The sequence below is a fragment of the Saccopteryx bilineata genome, chromosome 3, assembly GCF_036850765.1.
Source record: "Saccopteryx bilineata isolate mSacBil1 chromosome 3, mSacBil1_pri_phased_curated, whole genome shotgun sequence".
NCBI lineage: Eukaryota > Metazoa > Chordata > Mammalia > Chiroptera > Emballonuridae > Saccopteryx > Saccopteryx bilineata.
The window spans coordinates 43,267,936-43,288,533 of record NC_089492.1 but is presented as its reverse complement, the minus strand read 5'-3'; the positions used below and the strand labels follow the sequence as shown (position 1 = coordinate 43,288,533).

Sequence of the window (20,598 nt, the reverse complement as noted above, 5' to 3'; positions counted from 1 at the left end):
CCATTTTGAGTTTATTTTTGTGAGTGGTGTAAGTTGGTGGTCTAGTTTCATTTTTTTGCAGGTAGCTGTCCAGTTTTCCCAACACCATTTGTTGAAGAGGCTGTCTTTACTACATTGTATTGTCTTACCTCCTTTGTCAAATACCAGCTGTCCATAGAGCTGTGGGTTTATTTCTGAGTTCTCTGTTCTGTTCCATTGATCTATGTGCCTGTTCTTATGCCAGTACCATGCTGTTTTGAGTACAATGACCTTATAATATAACTTGATATCTGGAAGTGTGATACCTCCCGCTTTTTTCTTCCTTTTCAGGATTGCTGAGGCTATTCGTGTTCTTTTTTGGTTCCATATAAATTTTTGGAATATGTGTTCTATGTCTTTGAAGTAAGTCATTGGTATTTTCATTGGTATTGCATTGAATTTATAAATTGCTTTGGGTAATATAGACATTTTAATGATGTTTATTCTTCCTAACCATGAGCACGGTATATGCCTCCACTTATTCGTATCTTCCCTGATTTCTTTTATCAATGTTTTATAATTTTCCAAGTACAAGTCTTTAATCTTCTTGGTTAGATTTATTCCTAGGTACTTTATTTTTTTGGTTGCAATGGTAAAGGGGATTGCTTCCCTGATTTCTCTTTCTGACAGTTCATTATTAGTGTATTAAAATGCCTCTGATTTCTGAGTATTGATTTTATATCCTGCCACCTTGCCAAATTCTTTTATCAGGTCTAGTAGTTTTTTGATTGAGACTTTAGGGTTTTCTATATACAATATCATGTCATCTGCAAATAATGATAGTTTTACTTCTTCTTTTCCAATTTGGATGACTTTTATTTCTTCTTGTCTGATTGATGTGGCTAGAACTTCCAGAACTATGTTGAATAAGAGTGGTGAAAGGGGACACCCCTGCCTTGTTCCTGATCTTAAGGGGATTGCTTTTAATTTTTGCCCATTGAGTATGATGTTGGCTGTGGGTTTGTCATAGATGGCCTTTATCATGTTGAGGTATGTTCCCTGTATTCCCACTTTGCTGAGAGTTTTGATCATGAATGGGTGCTGGACTTTATCAAATGCTTTTCTGCATCTATTGAAATTATCATGTGGTTTTTCTCCTTTCTTTTGTTTATGTGATGAATCACATTGATTGATTTGCGAATATTGTACCAACCTTGCCTCCCAGGAATAAATCCTACTTGATCATGGTGTATGATTTTTTCCATATATTGCTGGATCCGGTTTGCTAATATTTTATTGAGGATTTTTGCATCTAAGTTCATCAGGGATATTGGCCTATAATTTTCTTTTTTTGTGTTGTCTTTGCCTGGTTTTGGAATCAGAATTATGCTCGCCTCATAAAAGGAGTTTGGAAGTCTTCCTTCCTCTTGAAGTTTTTGAAATAGCTTGAGAAGATAGGAGTTAGTTCTTCTTTGAATATTTGGTAGAATTCACTTGTGAAGCCATCAGGCCCAGGACTTTTCTTTTTTGGGAGTTTTTCGAAAGCTGTTTCAATCTCATTTGTTGTAATTGGTCTGTTTAGGTTTTCTGATTCTTCCAGATTGATTTTTGGAAGATTATATGATTCAAGGAAATTGTCCATTTCATCTAGGTTGTCTAGTTTTTTGGCGTACAGTTCTTCATAGTATTTTCTTACAATATTTTGTATTTCTGTTGTGTCAGTTGTTATTTCTCCACTCTCATTTCTAATTTTATTTATTTGAGTCCTCTCTCTTTTTTTCTTGGTGAGTCTTGTTAAAGGTTCATCGATCTTGTTTACCTTTTCAAAGAACCAGCTCCTGGTTTCATTGATCCTCTGTATTGTTTCTTTAGCCTCTATGTCATTTATTTCTGCTCTGATCTTTATTATTTCCTTCCTTCTACTAGCTCTGGGCTTTACTTGCTGTTCTTTTTCTAGTTCTTTTAGATGCAGGGTTAAGTTGTTTATTTGAGCTATTTCTAGCTTCTTGAGGTATGCCTGTAATGCTATAAACTTCCCTCTCAGGACTACTTTTGCTGTGTCCCATAAATTTTGAGTTGATGTATGCTCATTATCGTTTGTTTCTAGGAATTTTTTAATTTCTTCTTTGATCTCAATGTTAACCCATTCATTGTTTAATAACGTGCTATTTAGTTTCCAAGTGTTTGAATGTTTTTCAATTTTTCTATTGTGGTTGATTTCTAGTTTAATGCCATTGTGTTCAGAGAAAGTGCTCAATATGATTTCAATCTTCTTAAATTTGTTGAGCCCGCTTTTGTGCCCTAACATGTGGTCTATTCTAGAGAATGTACCATGAGCGCTTGAAAAGAATGTATATTCTGCTGTTTTAGGGTGAAAGGTTCTGAAGATATCTATTAAATTGAGTTGATCTAATAAGTCCTTTAAGCCTGCTGTTTCTTTGTTAATTTTCTTTCTTGAGGATCTATCTAATGATGTTAATGGGGTATTGAAATCTCCTACTATTATAGTATTGCTGTTGATCTCGCCCTTTAAGTCTATCAAAGTCTGCTTTATATATTTAGGTGCTCCTATATTAGGTGCATAGATATTTATAACGGTTATATCTTCCTTTTGGATTGCTCCCTTTATCATTATGTAGTGACCTTCTTTATCTCTAACTATGGTCTTTGTTCTAAAGTCCATTTTGTCTGATATAAGTATTGCTACCCCAGCTTTTTTTTCATTTCCATTTGCGTGAAATATTTTTTTCCATCCTTTTATCTTCAGTCTGTGTGCATCTTTTGATTTAAGGTGTGTCTCTTGTAGACAGCATATGTATGGGTCCTGTTTTCTTATCCACGCAGCTACCCTATGTCTCTTGATCGGATCATTTAATCCATTAACATTTAAGGTTATTACTGATATGTAATTGTTTGTTGCCATTTTTTTTCCTTTAAAACTGTTTTTCTCTTTTGCTATATATTTTTTTCCTTTGATCTGTTTACAACAGGTCCCTTAGCATTTCTTGCAGCCTTGGTTTGGTTGCAGTGAAATCCTTGAGGTTTTTTTTGTCTGTAAAGCTTTTTATTTCTCCTTCAATTTTAAATGATAGCCTTGCTGGATAAAGTAGTCTTGGTTGTAGGTTCTTGTTCTGCATTACTTTGAATATTTCTTGCCATTCCCTTCTGGCCTCAAGTGTTTCTGTTGAGAAGTCAGAAGTCATCCTTATGGGGGCTCCTTTGTAGGTGATAGTCTTTTTTTCTCTAGCAGCTTTTAATATTTTCTCTTTATCATTTAGCTTTGGTAATTTAATTATGATGTGTCTTGGTGTTGGTTTCTTTGGGTTTCTCCTTAATGGAGTTCTCTGTGCTTCCTGAACATGTGGAATGTTTTCCTGCTTTAATTGGGGGAAGTTTTCTGCTATAATATGTTTGAACAAAGTCTCTATCCCTTGTTCTTTCTCTTCTTCTTCAGGAACCCCTATGATGCGGATGTTATTTCTCTTCATGTTGTCACAGAGCTCTCTTAGAGTTTCCTCAGACTTTTTGAGTCTTTTTTCTTTTTTCTGCTCTGCTTCCGTGCCTTTATTTATTGTGTCCTCTAACTCACTGATTCGATTCTCTGCTTCATCCATCCTGCTTTTAATTCCTTCCATTGTATTCTTTATTTCAGATATTGTATTTGTCATTTCTGTCTGATTCTTTTTTATTATTTCAATGTCCTTCTTTATATTTGTTATCTCTTTATTTAGGTTTTCGTAATGGCCATCTATGGTGGTTCTAATATCTTTGAGCATCCTAACAATCGTTATTTTAAACTCTGCATCTGGTAATTTGGTTATATCTGATTCACTTAGGTCCTTTTCTGGGGATTTCTCTTGGTTTATTTGTGTTGTATTTCTCTACCTCCGCATTTTCTCTTCACGAGAGTGGCTGTGATCACGTGCTCCGGTGCACAAGGGTTGGTGGCCTTGGCCTTTGCCCCGCCCCCGTGTGTGACGTTATGCTCGGTCCTGAGGTCACTGGCAAGCACCTTTGCTCAGCTGCGGGTCTCCGCCTGTTTCAGAGCTTTCGCCCTGCCTTTGCAGGATGATCTCACTCAAGGAACAGCTGCTGGCCTTGGCTCTACAGCCAGGCAGGGCTGCGTGCCCAAGCTCAGCTTTGTAGTGGAACTCCGCCTCTTCTGGGCTTTTGGCTCCACCCTCGCGGGAGGAGCAGGCTACTAAGTCAGACCGCAAGCCTGGGTTGCACGGGCGGGGCAGGGATGTGCTCCTCTGCCCTTGCTCCGGGGCTGGTTTCTACCCTTTCTGGGTTTCCCGCCCTTCTCCTGGAGGCTGGATTACAGGCTCCCGGCAGCTGAGCTTGACCGCTTTTGCACGCCCCCTTCTCCCTAGCCGGGCAAGATTGAGCTCACACCTGAGCCCAGTGGTGGCCAGCCGGCTTCTGCCCCTGCCAGCAGAACTGCGCTTTTGTCTCCCGCTGCTGCCCGCCGGTGCGCCCTCAGCCGCGTGGGTGGGGACGTTGCAGCTCGGACCCTAAGACTCACTACTGTAGACCCGAAAGCTCCCTCCTTCTATGCGACTCTGCTCTGAATGCTGCGGGGGAGCTTGTTTGGCTGCTCTCCTGCTTCCCTTTGCTGGTATTGCTGTTTCCGGGGGAAATATTCACTTCAGCTTTGGGGAGTGACTCGTCCCAGGGGTTAGGGTGGCTATCTCCCAAAATGTTTTTCCCTATGCCTCCTAGATTGCACTATCTTCCTGTTACTGTGGTTCTCTCCTCTCTCCCCATTCCCAGGAGCCCCGGGTGAGTAGTTGTGAGAGAGATGTTCTGCGTGGTCCCTTTAAGAAGGATCCTGGGTCTGAGAAATCAGACTCTCTCACAAACAGTATCCTGACTTGTTTCCAGCTAAATACTGTCCTTACGCTTCTTCTGGGCTCTGGGGCTGCAGGCTGGGGCTTTGTTCCTGGGGCTCAGGACCCTTCCCCCTCTGCTAAACTCACTTCCCGCCACGCGAGTCTCTCCCTGCTGCCGTTCGCTCCGAGAAGCTGGGCAGCCCTCTCCGCGTTCCCGCTTTTCCTACCAGTCTCTGTGTGGCTTCTTCAGCATTCCTTGGTTGAAGAGTCCTTTTAGTTTAGTCCAAAGTTGGTTTTTCCAGCTGATAGTTCATAAAATTAGTTTGTAATCCACATTGGTTCTGGGAGGTAGATTCTGGTATGTCCGCCTACTCCAGCACCATCTTGTCTCCTAGGGATGTAGAGAATTTAAAGGAATACCATTGGGTAGCATCATCCCAAAATGCCGAGGTTGCAGGTTCCTCTAGTCAGGGCACGAACCAGAAGCAATAATCAGTAAGTACACAACCAAATGGAATAACTAAGTGAAACAACCAGCTGATGTTTCTCTTTCTCTCCCTCCCTCCCCTCACCCACAAATCGATGTAAAAATTAAAATTAAAAAAAAAAAAAAGAATACCATCTGAAGCTTTTCATGTTTGGTCGAATATATAGTAGTAGCTGAAACAAAAGTGAGAGGTGGGCAGTGCAAGGCCGGCACGCAGAAGCCTGTTTTTCTCTGCCTCTCTGGACTTCCATGCCTAAAGTCACCTCATGGTCCACAGTGTTTGATGGAGCTGTCGGGCAGGAGACAGGAGAGAGAAGCCAGGGGGAGAGAGGTTACATGCTTCTCTTTAAGAGCCTTTACAGAAGTGCCATCCAGCACCTTCATAGTCAGAACTTAGTCACATGGCCGTACCTCATGGCATTGGCATCTTTCAGGTGGGCGGCAGTGTGACTACTCAAAGAATGTATCTCTCACTAAGGAGAAGGAAAAGGATTGTTGGGGCAGTAATGAGTAGTCTCAGGCACCACCATCTAACCTCCTTTGTCATTCTGCTACTATTCTGATAGGAAGGCACTTCTTTCCATGGTCCCTTTCTGAGGTTATTAGTATTTATTCTTCAAGGATCTTAAAGAGTTCCCTTAACAACCTGTTACAGTTCCATAAATTTGTACAAACTTTTCTTGATTCTCATCACATTAGGCTTCATTGTTCACTCCTTTAATTTCCCTATACTTAGCTTCTTCAACTTTTAAGTAGTATACTTTAATTTTTAAACTATTTTTTTTAAGTGAAAGGAGGGGAGGTAGTGAGACAGACTCCTACATGTGCCCCGACCGGAATCCACCCGGCAACCCCTGTCGGGGGCTGGTGCTCGGACCAACCAAGCTATCTTCAGCGCCAGGGCTGGTGATCAAATCAAACAAGCCACTGGCTGCGAGAGAGGAAGAGAAGCAGATGGTCACTCCGCTTGTATGCCCTGACCAGGAGTGAAACCCGGGACGTCCATATACCGGGCAGTGCTCTAGCCACTGATCCAACCAGCCAGGGGCAATTTTTAAACTTTTAATGTTGCTGTTTTTCATAACCTTTAAAGAGGTTTTAAAAATATGGACATAAAGTATTTAGGAAAATGTTTTTAATAATCAGCTGTGGTTTCATTTTATTAATTCATTCATATATCTGGGTGCATTTTATGTACTGGATTCTGTGCTGAGCTAATGCTGTGCTATAACATGAACAAGTTATATATAAATTGTGCCGAGAGCTATAAAGGGCATCAGCAGGGAGATGAAGCTGAGAGGAATGGGAGTTAGGAATGGGGATGGCAGAGACAACTTTAAATTGGTTAGTGAGGTAGTTATCTTTCTCTGAAGCACTTCTGAGAAGGAATACAATATAAACTTTTCTGATTTATAAAGCTTCCCTTTGTATTTTTATTAAATCTAGAAAACACTTGAAACCATTCCATTTGAATGTTTAATACTATCTGTAATTGAAATAGAATACTTAATATATGTTTTTTATGTGCTGCTCTGTCAGAGAAGATTAATTTGAAAACAGCTTTTCTAATGGCTTTTGGAATTTAGGAGATGGGCAGAATTACAGAACAAGACAGAAATTTAACTATTAATACAATCGTTTATCCTAAATTTTAAAAGCCCCTTTCTTTCTTCCCTCATGTTTGTCGTACCTTGTGTTAATGGCACATAAAAAGTTTTTAAAATTGAAAATACACTTCATCAATGAATCTTTAACACAGTTCCAAAGCCTTCTTTCTTTGACAGAAGATTCAGAAATGATAAGTAGGATTTTATGCCATAGGGACCATTAGAAGCCACTTTGTTCTTGATTGGAACTTTTTTTTGTCTTAAGATACTACATGGTGGCTATAAAAAAATTTTAAATTCTAAAAGCTAATAAGTATGAACTTCACTTAATGTTTCAGATTGTGTTCTTTGCTGTCTTCTATGAGAGATTTATAGAAGATAAAATTCGACAGTTTGTTGATTTATGCTGTATGAGCAATGTAAGTATTTCTGACTTGATCTTGCAACTGTTATTTTCTTTTTAAAAGTCCTATGTGCATTTAGAGAAGCTTTAAAAGTGACTTGGTATAATTTGGATTTTTAGTTTTAATTTCCACTGGTTGTTAATTCCAGAGATAGTTATAATGAGCTACAAGTTAATATTTACCGTCTTAGTTGTGTTTATTTGCATTTCTTAGTTATGAATTATTTATGCTACCAAATAGTTCATTAAGCTGAGAAAAGTTTTCATATATCAACCGTATTTCTTCCTTTCTTGGAAAATATCTTCAGTCTCATTTTGATCTACTTTTTTAATAACCTCATTCTCCTTTATATACCTTATTATTCTCTTTAAAATTTTTCCAAGAATTCAACCCTCATTATTTTGAAAGGAAGCAATTTTAAGAAAAAGTTAATTTTTATTGTTTTGCAGATGCGTTGTTAATTGCTCCTTATTCTTTTGTCTTTATAGATATCAGTGTTTCTGTTATCCCACAAATGTTTTGGATATTACATTCATGGCAGATCAGTACACGGGCATGCAGATACTAACATGGAAGAAATGAATATGAATCTTAAAAGAGAAGCGGTATGAATGCATTTTACATCTTTTTGTTTTTAAGTTGAAAGATAGGTTCTCTTTTCTTAATCTAGGTATTTGTAATAATACTTTTTGAAGTTCTTATTGATTGCTTTGAAAGTTGTTAGGATACCAACTTACTACCTTAAACACTGATAAAAAGAAAGAATCAAATTGCATCCTGCAGTTCCTATATGATCTCTATTTCAGGTCTAAATAATACATGAGGGAAAGTTTTTTCTTATATAAGAAAGGAAAATTAATTTATAAAAAGGAATTCTAAGTTAAAAAATCATCATTTCTGAATGACTAATGAATTGATGAATGTAGGCTACCATCAACAGTGGATGCTAAAACAATTAAGTAAATGTGTACGGGGAACTTTATAATGAGGAATCAAGTTGTCATAATCTGAACACACTGGTTTAATCTTACTACAAGTAAAAATGAGGAAAACTGACATTGTGTACTTCTTATTATGACAGTATGGAGTATATACATAGTATCACCCAATAAATATTCATGCCTAAGAAAATTAAACCTGAATATAATCAAGCCTCTAGATCCAACCACTAGTTACTGGAAGTAGAGGAGATAGAGAGGAAAATTAAATAATACCACAGGAAGCAATCAGCCAGATCTAGAATGTAAGCTGTCTTGCTGGACAAATGACCTAGTATCTCCAACAAATGAAAGGCATGAAAATACAAGAAGGGGTGATGATGATAGTGGTGGTAGAAGTAGAACTGTATGATAGTAAGAGAAATTTAAGAAACAAAACAAATACAATGTGTTGACTTTATTTGAATCTTGATTCAAACAAATCAACTATAAAAAAACCCACTTTGATCCCTGGCCAGTTGGCTCAGTGGTAAATAATCGGCCCCACATGTGGATGTCCTGGGTTTGATTCCCTGTTAGAGAAGTGACCATCTGCTTCTGTACCCTTCCCCCTCCTCCTTCTCTCATGCTCTCTCTGTCTTCTCTCTCTGCCTCCCACAGCCATGGCTCAATTGGTTCAAGCATATCAGCCCAGGGTACTGAGGATGGCTCCAGAGCCTCCACCTTAGGCTCCACAAATAGCTTGGTTTCAAGCATGGCCCAAGATGGGCAGAGCATCAGCCATGCTGGGTGGATCCTGGTCGGGGCACATGTGGGCGTCTATCTCCCCTCCTTTCACTTGGAAAGGAAGAAAAAGGGAAAAAAAAACTTTGGGAAAAAAAAAACTTTGGAAAAAAACTGGGAGATTTAATGTACTAAATATTAAATTATATAAAGAAAGATTAATCTTATTAGGTATGAAAATGGCATGATAATTTTTAATTGAATTTATTGTGGTGACGCTGGTTAGCAAAATTATACAGATTTCAGATACACAATTCTACAGCATATCTTCTGTACACCGTCTTGTGTATTCATCACCACTTATCCTTCCGTATTCCTACACCTACCTCCTCAGGCCATCACGACACTGTTGTCTGTGTCCATGAGATTTTTTCCTTTTTTTTTTTCTTTAGTCCTTTTGTGTTCAATCCTTCCACCCCCTTCACAACTACCCTCTTCACATCTCCCACGCACACACAGCTTTATACTGCACTCTATCTATGAGTTTGTCTCTGTTTTACTTGTTAGTTCATTTTGTTCATTAGATTCCACATCTGTCTCTGACTGGCTTATTTCACTTAGCATAAAAAAGATCTCCAGGTCCATCCATGCTGTCACTAAAGGTAAGGTTTTCTTTTCTTTTTTTTTTTTACAGCCGAGTAGTATTTCATTGTTTAAGTGTACCACAGGGTTTTTATCCACTCATTTACTGGTGGGGACTTGGGCTTCTTCCAAATCTTGGTTATTGTAAATAATACTGCAGTGAACATATATTCTTTCAAATTCGTGTTTCAACTTTCTTCAGATATATTCCCAAAAGTGGAATTGTAGGTTCAGAAGATAATTGCATTTTTAATTTTTTGCAATAACTCCGTACTGCTTTTCATAGAGCCTCCACCTATTTTCACGAACAGTGCACGAGGGTTCTCTTTTCTCCACATTCTTGCTAATACTTGTTGTTTGTTGATATATTGATGATAGCCATTCTGACAGGTGTGAGGTTTTAGTTCATTGTGTTTTTAATTTGTATTTCTCTGATGATTAGTGATGTTGAACATCTTGTTAATATGTCCGTTGGCCATCTGTATGTCCTCTTTGGAGAAGTGTCTAATTCAGGTTCTTTCCCTATTTTTTTATTGGATTTTTTTTTTTTTTGGTGTTGATGTTTATAAGTTCTTTATAAATTTTAAATGTTAGTCCCTTATTAGGTGTACCGGCAAATATGTTCTCCCATTCAGTGGGTTGACTTTTCATTTTGTTGATGGTTTCTTTGTTGTACAAAAATGTTTTAGTTGATGTAGTCACATGTTTATTTTTTCTTTTGTTTCCCTTACCCAATATAACAAAAAAAAAATTACTATGAGACATCTGAGATTTTACTGTTTTCTTTTTAGATTTTTATGTTTTTGATTCTAATATTTAAGTCTTTACTCCATTTTGAGATTATTCTTGTGTATGGTATAAGAACGTATTCTAGTTTCATTTTTTATACACATCTGTCCAGTTTTCCCAACATCATTTATTGAATAGAATATTTTACCTCATTGTATGTTTTTGCCTTCTTTGTCAAATATTGACTATTATAAAGGCATGGGTTTATTTCTGGGCTCTCTATTTCTCTCTACTTTTATTGATCTATATGTCTTTTTATGCCATTACCAGGCTGTTTTGATTTCTATGGCCTTGTAGTATAACTTGATATCAGATAGTGTGATTCCTCCAATTTTGTTCTTCTTTCTCAAGATTGCTGTGGCTATTTGGGGTCCTGTGTAGTTCCATATATATTTTTGGAATATTCTAGTTCTGTGAAATACACCATTGAGATTTTGATAGGAATTGCATTGAATCTGTAGATTGCTTTGGGTATTATGGACATTTTAATGGTGTTAATTCTTCCTATCCATGAACACGGTATATGCTTCCACTTATCTGTGTATTATTTAGTTTCTTTCTGCAGTGACTTATAATTTTCCAGCTACAAGTCTTTTACATCCTTGGTTAAATTTATTCCTAGGTATTTTATTCCTTTTGAAGTAGTTGTGAATGGTTTTTTTTTTCTCAGTTTCTCTGTCTGATAGTTGGTATATAAAAATGCAACTGATTTCTTAATATTTGTTTTGTATCCTGCTACTTTATTGAATTTATTTATCAGTTCTAGTAGTTTTTTGGTGGACTCTTAAGGGTTCTATATCTACAATATTATGTCATCTGCAAATAATGACAGTTTTACTTTTCCTTTCCAATTTGAATGCTTGCTATTTGTTCTTCTTATCTAAATGCTGTGACTAGGACTTCCAGTACTATGTTGAATAAAAGTGGTGCAGGGGGACATTCCTGTTTTATGGCTGATCATAAAGGAAACACTTGTAGTTTTTGCCCATTGAGTATGATGTTGGCTTTGGGTTTGTCAAATATGGCCTTTTTTACGTTGAGATATGTTACCTCTATTCTCACTTTGTTGAGAGTGTTTATCATGAATAGGTGATGGATTTTATCATATGTTTTTTCTGCATCTATTGATATGATCATGTGGTTTTTATCCTTTATTTGGTTAATGTAATGTATCATGTTAATTGATTTGTGGATGTTATAACAACCTTGCTTCTTCATGCACCTTGATTATGGTGTATAATTTTTTAAATATATTGTGGATTCAGTTTGCTAATGTTTTGTTGAGGATTTTAGTATCTTATGTTCATCAAAGATATTGACCTATAACTTTCTTTCTTAGTAGTATCTTTATCTGGTTTTAGAATTAGGATAATGCTGGTCTAGTAAAAAGAGCTTAGGAGTCTTCCCTCCTCTTGAATTTTTCGGAAAAGTTTGAGAAGGATAAGTGTTAGTTTTTTATTGACTGTTTGGTAAAATTTACCTGTGAAGCCATCTGGTCTAGGACTTTTGTTTGCTGGTAGTTGCTTGATTACTGCTTCAATTTCAGTAAGGGAATCTATTCAGAGTCTCTGATTCTTCCAGATTCAATTTGGAAGACTGAATGTTTCTATCAATTTATCCATTTTATGAAGATTGTCCAATTTGTTGGCATATAGTTCATAATATTTTATTACAATCCTTTGATTTCTTTGGTGTCAGTTGTTACTTCTCTTCATTGCTGATTTTATTTATTTGGGTCTTCTCTATCTTTTTTTTGATGAGTCTGATGAAAGGTTTGTCAATCTTTATCCTTTCAAAGAACTAACTCTTAAATTTATTGATTATTTTTATATTTTGTAGACTCTATTTTATTTATTTCTGCTTGATTCTTTATTATTTTCTTCCATTTACTTTGGGATTTTTGTGTTGTTCTTTTTCAAGTTCCGTTAGTATAAGGTTAGATTGTTCATTTGAGATTTTCTTATTTTTGGAGGTAGGCCTGTAATGCTATGAATTTCCCTCTTAGGACTGCTTTTGTTATATCCCATAGATTTTGTTTTCTCATTTTCATTTGGTTCAAGGTATCTTTTGATTTCTTCCTTGAACTCATTGTTAATCCATTCATTGTTTAGTAACATGTTATTTAGCTTCCATGTCTTTGTGTGTTTTGGGGCTTTTTAAAATCTTTTTTTGATGACTGATTTCTAGTTTCATATAATTATGGTCAGAGAAGATGCTTGATATGACTTCAGTCTTCTTTCATTTATTAAGACTTGTTTTGTGTCCTAACCTGTGGTCTATCCTAATGCACTTGAAAAGAATGTATGTTCTGCTGCTTGGGAGTGTAATGCTCTGAAGATATCAGTTAAATCAAGTTGATCTGGTGTGTCATTTATGGCCACTTTCCCAGTTGATTTTCTGTCTGAAAGATCTATCTTGATGCCATGTGATGTTAAAATCTCCTACTATAACTTTATTTGTCAGTCTCTCCCTTTATGTCCATCAAGACTTGCTTTTCATATTTATGTGCTCCTATGCTGGATGCATAAGTGTTTACAAGGGTTATATCTTCTTGTTGTTTTGCTCCATTTATCATTATGTAATCTTTCTTTTTCTCTTACTGTAGCCTTTGTTTTAAAGTCTATTTTGTTTAAAGTCTATATTTATAAATATTGCTACTCCAGCTTTTTTTCTTTTCATTTATTTATTTTTGCATGAAATATCTTTCTCCACCCCTTTACTTTTAGTCTATGTGTTTCTTTTGTTCTGAGGTGGGTCTCTTTGCAGACTGCATTTATATTGGTGTTGCTTTCTTATCCATTCAGCTACCATATGGATTTTTTTTTTTGTATTTTCCCAAAGCTGGAAATGGGGAGGCAGTCAGACAGACTCCCGTACGCACCTGACTGGGATCCACCCGGCATGCCCATCAGGGGGCGATGCTCTGCCCATCTGGGGCATCGCTCTGTTGCAACAAGAGCCATTCTAGCACCTTAGGCAGAGGCCATGGAGCTATCCTCAGCGCCCAGGCCAACTTTGCTCCAATGGAGCCCTGGCTGCAGGAGGGGAAGAGAGAGACAGAGAGGAAGGAGAGGGGGAGGGGTGGAAAAGCAGATGGGCACCTCTCCTGTGTGCCCTGGCCCGGAATCGAACCCAGGACTCCTGCACACCAGGCCGACACTCTACCACTGAGCCAACCGGCCAGGGCCTACCATATGGATTTTGACTAAGCATTTAAGCCATTTACATTTAAAGCATTATTGATAGGTATGTTTTTATTGCCATTTTATTTTTTTACCTATGTTGCTTCTCCTACTCCCCTTCCTCCTCCTCTCCACTTCCCTCTCCCTCTGCCCGTTTTTCTTTTTCCTTCTTCTTTCTTCTTTTTTTCCTCTTTCTTCTTCCTCCTTTTTTCTTCTTTTTTCAGACCCTTTAACATTACTTGTAATGCTGGTTTGGTGGTTACAAACTCCTTTAGTTTTTTCCTTATCTGGAAAGTTCTTTTATTTTTTCTTCAATTTTAAATGATAGCCTTTCTGGGTAAAGTAATCTTGCATTTTATCACTTTAAATATTTCATGCCACAATGGCCAGATATCTCGATTAGTTAGAGCATCCTCCCAAAGCACAGAGGTTGCTGGTTTGATCCCTGGTTAAGGTACCTATAGGAATGGATTGATACTCCTCTCTCTCTCTTTCTCTCCCTCACCCTTTCTCTCTAAAAATCAATAAATAAATATTCTGAAAAAAACATTTCATGCCATTTTCTTCTGACCTGAAATGTTTCTGTTGAGAAATCAGTTGACAGTCTTATGGGAACTCCCTTGTAGGTAACTATCTTTTTCTTGTTTTTGTTGTTGTTGTTGTTGTTGTTTTGTGACAGAGACAGAGAGAAGGACAGATAAGGACAGACAGACAGGAAGGGAGAGAGATGAGAAGCATCAGCTCTTCACTGCGGTACCTTAGTTGTTCATTGATTGCTTTCTCATGTATGCCTTGACCAGGGAGCTACAGCAGACTAAGTGACCCCTTGCTCAAGCCAGCAACCTTGGGTTCAAGCTGGTGAGCTGTGCTTAAACCAGATGAGCCTGCACTCAAGCCGACGATGTTGGAGTTTCAAACCTGGGTCCTCTGTGTCCCAGTCCAACACTCTGTCCAATGCACCACCTCCTGGTCAGTCTTCTTGTTGTTTTAAAGAGTCTTTCTTTGTCTTTAATCTTTGCCATCTTAATTATGATGTGTCTTGGTATGGGCTTCTTTGGTTCATCTTGTTTGGGACTCTACTTCTTGGACTTGTGTGTCTTTTTTCTTCACCAGGTTTGGGAAGGTTTTGGTCATTTTTTTTTCAAATAGGTTATTGATCCCTTGCTCTCTCTCTCTCTCTTCTCCTTCTGGTTGTCCCAGAGGTCCCTTAAACTATCCTCATTGATTTTCATTTTTTTTTCTTTTTGCTGCTCTGATTTTTTTTTTTCTACCTTAATCTTCCAAACTCTGATTTGGTCCTCAGCTTCATTCAACCTACTATTTATTCCTCCCAGTGGATTCTTGATGTTAGATATCGTATTCTTCATTTCTGATTGTTTCTTTTTTATGGTTTCTATATTCTTTTTCATGCTGTTGTACATTCTTATAACTATTACATTAAACTCTGTCAGGGGTCCCCAAACATTTTACACAGGGGGCCAGTTCACTGTCCCACAGACCGTTGGAGGGCCACCACATACAGTGTTCCTCTCACTAACCACCAGTGAAAGAGGTGCCCCTTCCAGAAGTGCAGCAGGGGCCGGATAAATGGCCTCAGGGGGCCGCATGCAGCCCGCGGGCCGTAGTTTGGGGACACCTGCTATATGATAAATTGCTTGCCTCCATTTCATTTAGCTCCTTTTCTGGAGATATCTCCTGTTATATCATTTGGGACCTGCTTCTTTTCTTTCCCCCTTTTGGAAGCCTCTTTGTATTTGTTTTTGTGAATTAGATAGATTTGTTTTTATGATTAGATGATTCTGTCTTCATGGGATGGCATTCTTTACTAGGTGTTTTGTGGGGTTCAGTTGTGCAGTCTCCTTTATCACCTGAGCTGGGTGCTCCAGGAATGCCCCTTGTGTGGGTTATGTGGACCTCAGTGTTGTAATTGAGTCTTGATTGCTATTGGCACATTGTGTATGGGATTGCTCCTCATGCTGACTGACTGTGAGGCACTACCCTGATCAAAGCATGCAAGCTGCTATGCAGGTGCTGAATACAGGAAGTGAAATTTGCCTCAGCTGGGTTTGATGTCCAACAAGATCTCTCTATGGATATGCTGCTTGTGAAACTAATTGGATCCTGGTCTGATGTTGTCTGAAGCTGGCCACTGGGTGTTTGGTTCTGGGCCTCTTGGGAGGGACTCTGGTGCAGACCAATGTAAAACACTGTCTATGACTGGCCCTTGGCAACCTTTTTGAAGCTACAAATATTCCACAATTTCTGCCTGCCTCTGACTGTGGTGGGAATGATCAAGCAGCACACCAAGTCTGGCTTTTACCAGCACTTAGGCCAGCAAATGTTTTAAGGCCCCCCATGACCTACCTCCCCATGCTAGCCTCAGTCACTGAAAGAACCTCTAGTGGAATTGGAAAGATGGGGCTACTGGATTTCCATGATGGGCAGGTACTGATCAGGCTTCGGGGAAGGTAATTGATATATCCCCCAACCCAGAACCACTAGATTTAGTCTGACCGAGAATTTGCCTCTACCTCAGCACGAGTCACTAGGGATCCAGCCAGTAAAGCCTCCAGAGCCAAGAGTGTGGGTCTGCCGGAAGCCAGGAAGGTGGTTTATGGATCTCCTGTGAGGAGAAAGTGCCAGTCAGATTCATGGGAAAGTAGGGTGAATGGACCCTACCCCAAAGCCAGACAACTGAGTCACTGATACCCCCCAACTCTGCCTAGACCTCTATACCCTTGCCTAGGCTTCTGACTCCTTAATAGAACCTAAACTCCACAAGGTGGAGTGAGTGGAAGTCCAGAGGGTGGGACAGTTGCTTTTTCCCCTGCTGATGCTGTAGGGAGTGGAGTGCTCCACCCAGGAATAATGGGGTATTTAGTTTGGAGAATGACTCAGCATAGGGGTCCTGGTGGCTGTCCCCCCAGGTCTCTTTCCAGAGCCAAAAACCCCAGACTCTCCTCCTATGACTCTAGTCCACTCCTCCCTCCTTCTGCCAGAGTCCAGGGTGAGTGGCTGCAAATAATATTTTGTGTGTTGGTCCTTGAATAGGGTGCCTGTGTCTCTAGCTGTCTCTCCCTAATGGATAGAAACTCCACTGCTTTTCACAGCTGCATGTGGTTTTGTTTTTTTAAGATTTTTAAAAATGTATTTACTTTTTAGAAAAGAGAGAGAAGAAGGAAGGAGCAGGAAGCATTAACTCCCGTATGTGCCTTGACCAGGAAAGCCAGGGTTTAGAACTAGCGACCTCAGCGTTTCAGATTAACACTTTTATCCACTGTGCCACCACATGTCAGGCCTCCCAGCTGAATGTTATGTGGGTACTTCTTCCAGACTCTGGTGCTCTGGGCTGGACAGCCTGGCTTGAGGTTTATGCCCCACAATTCTAAGGGGGAACCACATCCATAGCTAAGATATCTCTCTGGACCCTCTGCCGCCACCTATAGGAATAGGCTTAGCACTTTTCACATCTCCGCCCTTCTTGCCAGTCTCAGTGTGGCTTCTTCTGTGTATTTTTGTTGTATGGCTTCTTGTCAGCTAGTCTTCAGCTTGTTATTTGGTTAAATTTTTTATAATTTAGTTGTAATTTCAGTTTAATCCTGGGAGGAGGTGAGTATAACATCCGCCTTCTCCACTGCCATCTGTAGATCTCCATGATGGTTTTATTTTAAAAAAAACCTTATTAGATACATTTGAAACTAATACAAAATAATATTGAGTGTAAACTGTAATTGGAAAATAAATTATTTTTAAAAAGACCTCATTAGAGATACAGAGGTATTTATAAACGAAATGACATGGTATCTGAGGTTTGCTTCAAAAGAAAAAGAAAAATTGGAAGGAAAGATGAAACAAAATTGGTAAGGAAATACATAAGAGGAAAAGACAAGAGGGTTTATTGATAAAGGGATGATACCTATATGACTTGTAAGAATTTAGTACATGATAATGACATCTCAAATACAGTCTACTTAATACTTTTAGCTGGATCAATTGGTTAATTGATTACTACTAGATATTACACCCATATTAAAAGGTGAAATGTAGCCTTGCCCAGCTAGTTCAGTTGCTTAGAGTGTTGTCCTGATATACCAAGGTGTGGGTTCAGTCTCTAGTCAGGGCACATATGAGAATCAGCCAATGAATGCATCAATAAAGTGGGACAGCCTGACCAGTGGTGGTGCAATGGATAGAGAGTCAACCTGGGATGCGGAGGTCCCAGGTTCAAAACCCCAAGGTCACCATCTTGAGCATGGGATCATTGACATGATCCCATGGTTGCCATTTTGAGCCCAAAGGTTGCTGCCTTAAAGCCCAAGATTACTGGCTTGAGCCCTAGGTCACTGGCTTGAGCAAGGGGTCACTAGCTCGGTTGGATCCCCCTACCCCCGTCAAGGCACAAATGAGAATCAATCAATGAACAACTATAGTGATGCAACTACGAACTGATATTTCTTATCTCCCTTGTTGTCTCTCCATATCTCTCTTGCTAAAAATAATGATAATAATAATAAAAATAATGTGGGACAACAATTGTATATTTCTAACTCAGGAATTCTGTGACTCTAACTCAGGTAAATAATTAGCAATGTGCATAACTAATTAGGTTCAGTATCTTCATCACAGGTTATAAGAGCAAAAACATGTAAAAATGAGAGAATATTAAATAAATTAGATTACTTGTACAGTAAAATTCTATGTAGACATTTAAAATCACATTCTATAGAATATTTAATGACATGGAGAGTTGGTCAGGATATAATGTTAAATGAAAAATTTGTATGATCCCAATCTTTGCCATCTATTTATACATGCGTAGACAAAGGACTAGAGATGAAGTACTTTAAAATACCTGTACCTCTGGGTGATAAAATTATAGGTGACATTTTGTTTTTCATACCTCTCTATGTTTTATAAAGTATCTGCACTAGCTTGTGTTTAATCAGGGGGGAAAACACATATATTTTTTTAATGGAGACATTTACTACATGAAGATTTCCTTTAAGTCTGTAGAAAACCAAGTGTTATTATCTTGAATATTAAGTTTAGACAAAGAAGGAAAATGTTAAGCTCTAGAGGAGGCACATAGAGGCAAGAGAATGGAGGCAAGAGAACTCGAGCTGACTTTGAATCACTGATAGAATTGGCTGGATGGTAGAGTGGGGCAGAATTTTATATTTATGGTTGTCAGAAGTCAAGTCCTGTCAAGGAGACTTGAAATGGATATCTGGTTCATACATTAACTGTTAGGTTATGTATCACTGCCTTCTTTTTGAGTTAAAGAAGTGTTTTAAAAATGTTTAGAAAACAAACAGGATCATTTGTATTTATAAAAATCTAATATTTGACTTTTCAATATGCATTAAAGAGCAATAAAGTTAATCATAAAGAAAGCTAAGAATATCAATACACAATTAACTTAGAATGAGTTTTTTTTTTTGTTTTGCTTTTTTTTTTTTTTTTTTTTTAAGTAGAACAGAGTAAAGGAGATAATTTAGAGACCTGCAAGGGAGCATGACTAAATGGAAACCAGTAAAACCTAGAGAGTAGGAATCTGGGATAATGTTAGAATCTCTTTGTCTCAAATGTGGTTTCAGTGTCATTTCAGTTGGCCTAGGAGTTCTGCAATATGTGATACCAACAAAAAGATAATTTTTTTAACAAGCGAAATTTTTATAACCTTTGTTTTAATTTAAATCCTTTAACTTTTCAGGAGAATTTGTGTAGCCAGAGAGGTTTGATACCCAACACAGAAGGCCAGACTTTTCAGATTGCAATTTCTAGCCAAATGAGACAGCACTATGACAGAATTCATGAGACACTAACAAGGGTTTGTATAAAATATCATTAAAATATATTTTACCAGTATTTCATGTTGTTTAAATACCAGGAATGTTAAGATATTTGCATTTATTCTTGTCTCTTTTTCACGTTAGAAAAATGGCCCTGCTAGACTGTTGAGTTCATCAGCAAGTACTTTTGAACAGAGTATAAAAGCATATCATACTATGAATAAATTTCTTGGCTCTTTTATCGATCATGTATGTATGTCAACATTTATATTTTAGAATCAAAATGCAGTTTTTAAAAAGTTAACCAGGAGTGTCAGTTATTTTTTAGTCAAGCATCAAGCATGGTGGTGGATTTGCTGGAGGGGAAGAAATCCTTTTTTTTTTTTCTGTCAAAATTAATACTGTGGATTTAGTAATGTAAAAGTAAAATGAGATTTTGCATTTCTATCAACATATTGGTGATTACCTAAAATATGTGTATACTGGAATTTTGTTAACCAGTTATCAAAATCAGTATTATTTACTATAAAATTATGTTGTGCTATGTTTATTAATTTCTGAAAAACTAATTATAAATTATTAGTATTTCTAGTCCTAAATATAATACTAAGAGCATTTAAAAATGAAAATATTTTTAACAAATTTTGTTATAATGCCCAGTGGAAAACAGACATTCTTTGTTTTTTGTTTTTATTCCTTTAGATTTTAGAAAGATTGAGAAACACTTAATGATTTTTTAAAATTACTGTGCCTTTTTATATTAGGTTCATAAGGAAATGGACTACTTTATAAGAGATAAATTGCTTCTTGAAAGAATTCTTGGAATAGAATTCATGGAACCAATGGAAAAAAGCATCTTTTACAATGGTATCCCTCAACTGCCTTTGCTGAACGTGATTACTGTTTTCACAGTTTGAAAAAAGTGTTTATAGTTATTAACTTTTGACTTTATAATTTTATATAAAAAGGAAACTGAATTTTGTTAACTTCATGGAATTATAATAGTTTTGTGTTCCATTTTGTTATATCATGTAAGAGATGAATACATAAAAATAATTATTCTACAAGAAAGTTAAAAAGCTGAATTTCAAAAGCAATGGCACACATAGAAGAGATAGTAACACAAATAAAATTCAGGTTTTATTGGAATGTTCATTCAGTAGCAAACTTATGAAACATTTGAAGAAAAATATTTGTGATTAATTTTTAACATTTAATTTTCATTTTATTTAAATTCTTAAAAA

General features: G+C 37.5%; 1 protein-coding gene across 1 annotated transcript in view; it reads left to right on the top strand.

Annotated features, from left to right (window-relative positions):
- TMEM67 (transmembrane protein 67) overlaps positions 1 to 20,598 on the top strand; it is a 76,282-nt gene that overhangs the window by 51,381 nt on the left and 4,303 nt on the right. The window contains exons 22-26 of the mRNA XM_066266062.1: positions 7,223 to 7,303; positions 7,777 to 7,893; positions 19,276 to 19,392; positions 19,499 to 19,603; positions 20,119 to 20,221. Of these exons, the coding sequence (XP_066122159.1) occupies positions 7,223 to 7,303; positions 7,777 to 7,893; positions 19,276 to 19,392; positions 19,499 to 19,603; positions 20,119 to 20,221 (523 nt within the window). The remainder of the gene's footprint in view (positions 1 to 7,222; positions 7,304 to 7,776; positions 7,894 to 19,275; positions 19,393 to 19,498; positions 19,604 to 20,118; positions 20,222 to 20,598) is intronic.